The following is a 2177-nucleotide window of genomic DNA, read 5'->3' as shown; positions in this document are numbered from 1 at the left end:
TTTCCTTTCTCAACAGACGTCTTTTGTTTTAATGATGGGGTAGATACAGGAACTATCAAAATAAGTTTATTCAATATTTTTTTTTACAAAGAAAGTTTTCAAGCAGTGTGTGTGTGTATTAATGTAATAAAGTGTTTTGGAAAATTGTGCATATTGTTTATAGATTTTCGTTAGGTTTTTTAATCGATATGTATAATTATCATATAGTATAGAGGGATCAATACTTACAATATTTCAAACACAATGCAATATCTAAATATTTCTAATTTTTTGTCTAAAACAGGGTTATAATGAACTCAGATTTGACATGAAGTATAAAGGTAAAGACTACTACGCTGTGTACATAGGTTTTAAGGTAGAAAATGAAACATCAAAGTATAAGATGAACTACACGTCATTCAGTGGTGGGAATGTTAAAGACCAGTTTAGTGTTCACAACGGCAAGAAGTTTACAACCATTGACTCTGATAACGATGAGTGGTCAGGTGGCAACTGTGCTGTAGACTGGAGTAGAGGTGGTTGGTGGTATTATAATTGTCACAGGGTTAATGTCAACGGTGAATGGGCCAGTCGTGTTGAATATAAAGGAATTCATTGGTCTAGCATTACAGCATGGTCTGACTCTCTAGACTTTGTTGAGATGAAACTTCGTCAAATGTAAACAACCCGAAAACAATGCTATGTTAAAATAATGAATATACAGTAATCAAATTATTTATATAATCTTCAGAAACATAAACAACATTTCATATATTAAAATAAATAGATGTAAACATTTCACTAAGGCAATATTTTCTTGATGGTGAGTATACATAAGAAGTTTAAAATTAACGAACATTAAACCAAACATTTTATTTAAAAAATGATTTTAAAAACTACAACAGAGTTTGTTTTGCTATCATGATGTAATAAAGCCACTTATACGCTCATCTGGAATTGAAATTCCTCATAGATTGACTGTGTGTGTGTTAGCCATTAAAACAGGTAAAAAACGACTATGATGGTGTCATTTATTTCTTACATATTCATAACTAGACTAGTAGTGTAGTTGTCATCTACCACTATATTAGACATTCACTCGGATCGTGTGAAGTTTAACTCTAATAACGTGTGTAATGTTTGTGCAATTTTTTCAATAATATTTTTTTCGCATAGTTTTTTCGAAAGATGTATATATGCCACCTAACATCGCATAAAGTAGATAGTAACTGTTAATTTGGGATCTGTAAAGCTTTGTATTATAAATGTGTACATTTAAGTAAATCCTATGTTTAAGTAGTTAATATTTTATCTAGTGTATCTCATATCTAGCATGTTTGTTTATTAAGAAATCTCTACTATCACATATAAATACAAATTAGTACAAAATAAAAGTTTAATTCTGAATATTTTTTATGATTGAGATTGGAATATTCTTTTATTATCGTTTTCAGGGTATATAACTATACTCTCACAAATCAAGTGGGTAATTTTAATTGTTATCTCCCGTGAACAATTTAGTGTCGTTTGTGTTCCATACCATAGGCTAGAGAAATTTCCAATTACCTAATTTTATAATTGTATTTGATAAGCATGTTTACATGGACACAATTAATGGAAAGCAATTATATGCATTTATATACATCTTTATTATATCGCCCACTTAATTTTAATATCAAGCCTTCCTTTTGTAGTTAAGGAAATTGTTTTATATATTTACTAAAAAATCCATTTATATAACTTATGATATATGTGTTTTGTTTTTTTCGTTTGTTTTTTGAACACATACTAAAATCTTCGGAATTATCTAACATATGATAACTGTCGTTATTTTGTAATGTGATAAAGACAATAAGGACCAAGGCTAATTGTAGTGCGTAAATGAGTCCACACAGCTACGCTGATACTTTATTCACGTTATGGAACATTGACTACGTTTTTCATACTTATGTCGAGATTAAAGAAACATGTAAACTCTATATAATTGTACTGTTTTTAGTTTGTGATCCTAGGATAAATCGATAACTTTATTAACTTAATGTTTTCATTTCTATCAGCATTTTGTCATACAAGATACAACTGTTGATGTGGTCTGTAAATCCTGTAAGCTTGTCAGTTCCTCTAACGTGAATGTTTTCAGTAGTAAGCTTGTCAGTTCCTCTAACGTGAATGTTTTCAGTAGTAAGCTTGTCAGTTCC

At 29.7% G+C, this 2177-nt stretch overlaps 1 protein-coding gene across 1 annotated transcript; it reads left to right on the top strand.

Annotated features, from left to right (window-relative positions):
- Positions 1-283: 283 nt before the first annotated feature.
- On the top strand, positions 284-661 carry LOC131955637 (ryncolin-1-like; the record flags this gene model as incomplete). The annotated part of the gene is made up of 1 exon (XM_059319834.1): positions 284-661. A coding segment is annotated over one exon (378 nt), but the record flags the coding sequence as incomplete, so codon positions are not given.
- Positions 662-2177: the final 1516 nt, after the last annotated feature.

Source organism: Physella acuta, unplaced genomic scaffold (assembly GCF_028476545.2).
Source record: "Physella acuta isolate Inbredline_101_S28 unplaced genomic scaffold, ASM2847654v3 ptg001089l, whole genome shotgun sequence".
NCBI classification, from domain to species: Eukaryota; Metazoa; Mollusca; class Gastropoda; family Physidae; genus Physella; species Physella acuta.
The sequence above is the reverse complement of the archived record's forward strand: the minus strand, read 5'-3'. Positions and strand labels throughout refer to the sequence as shown.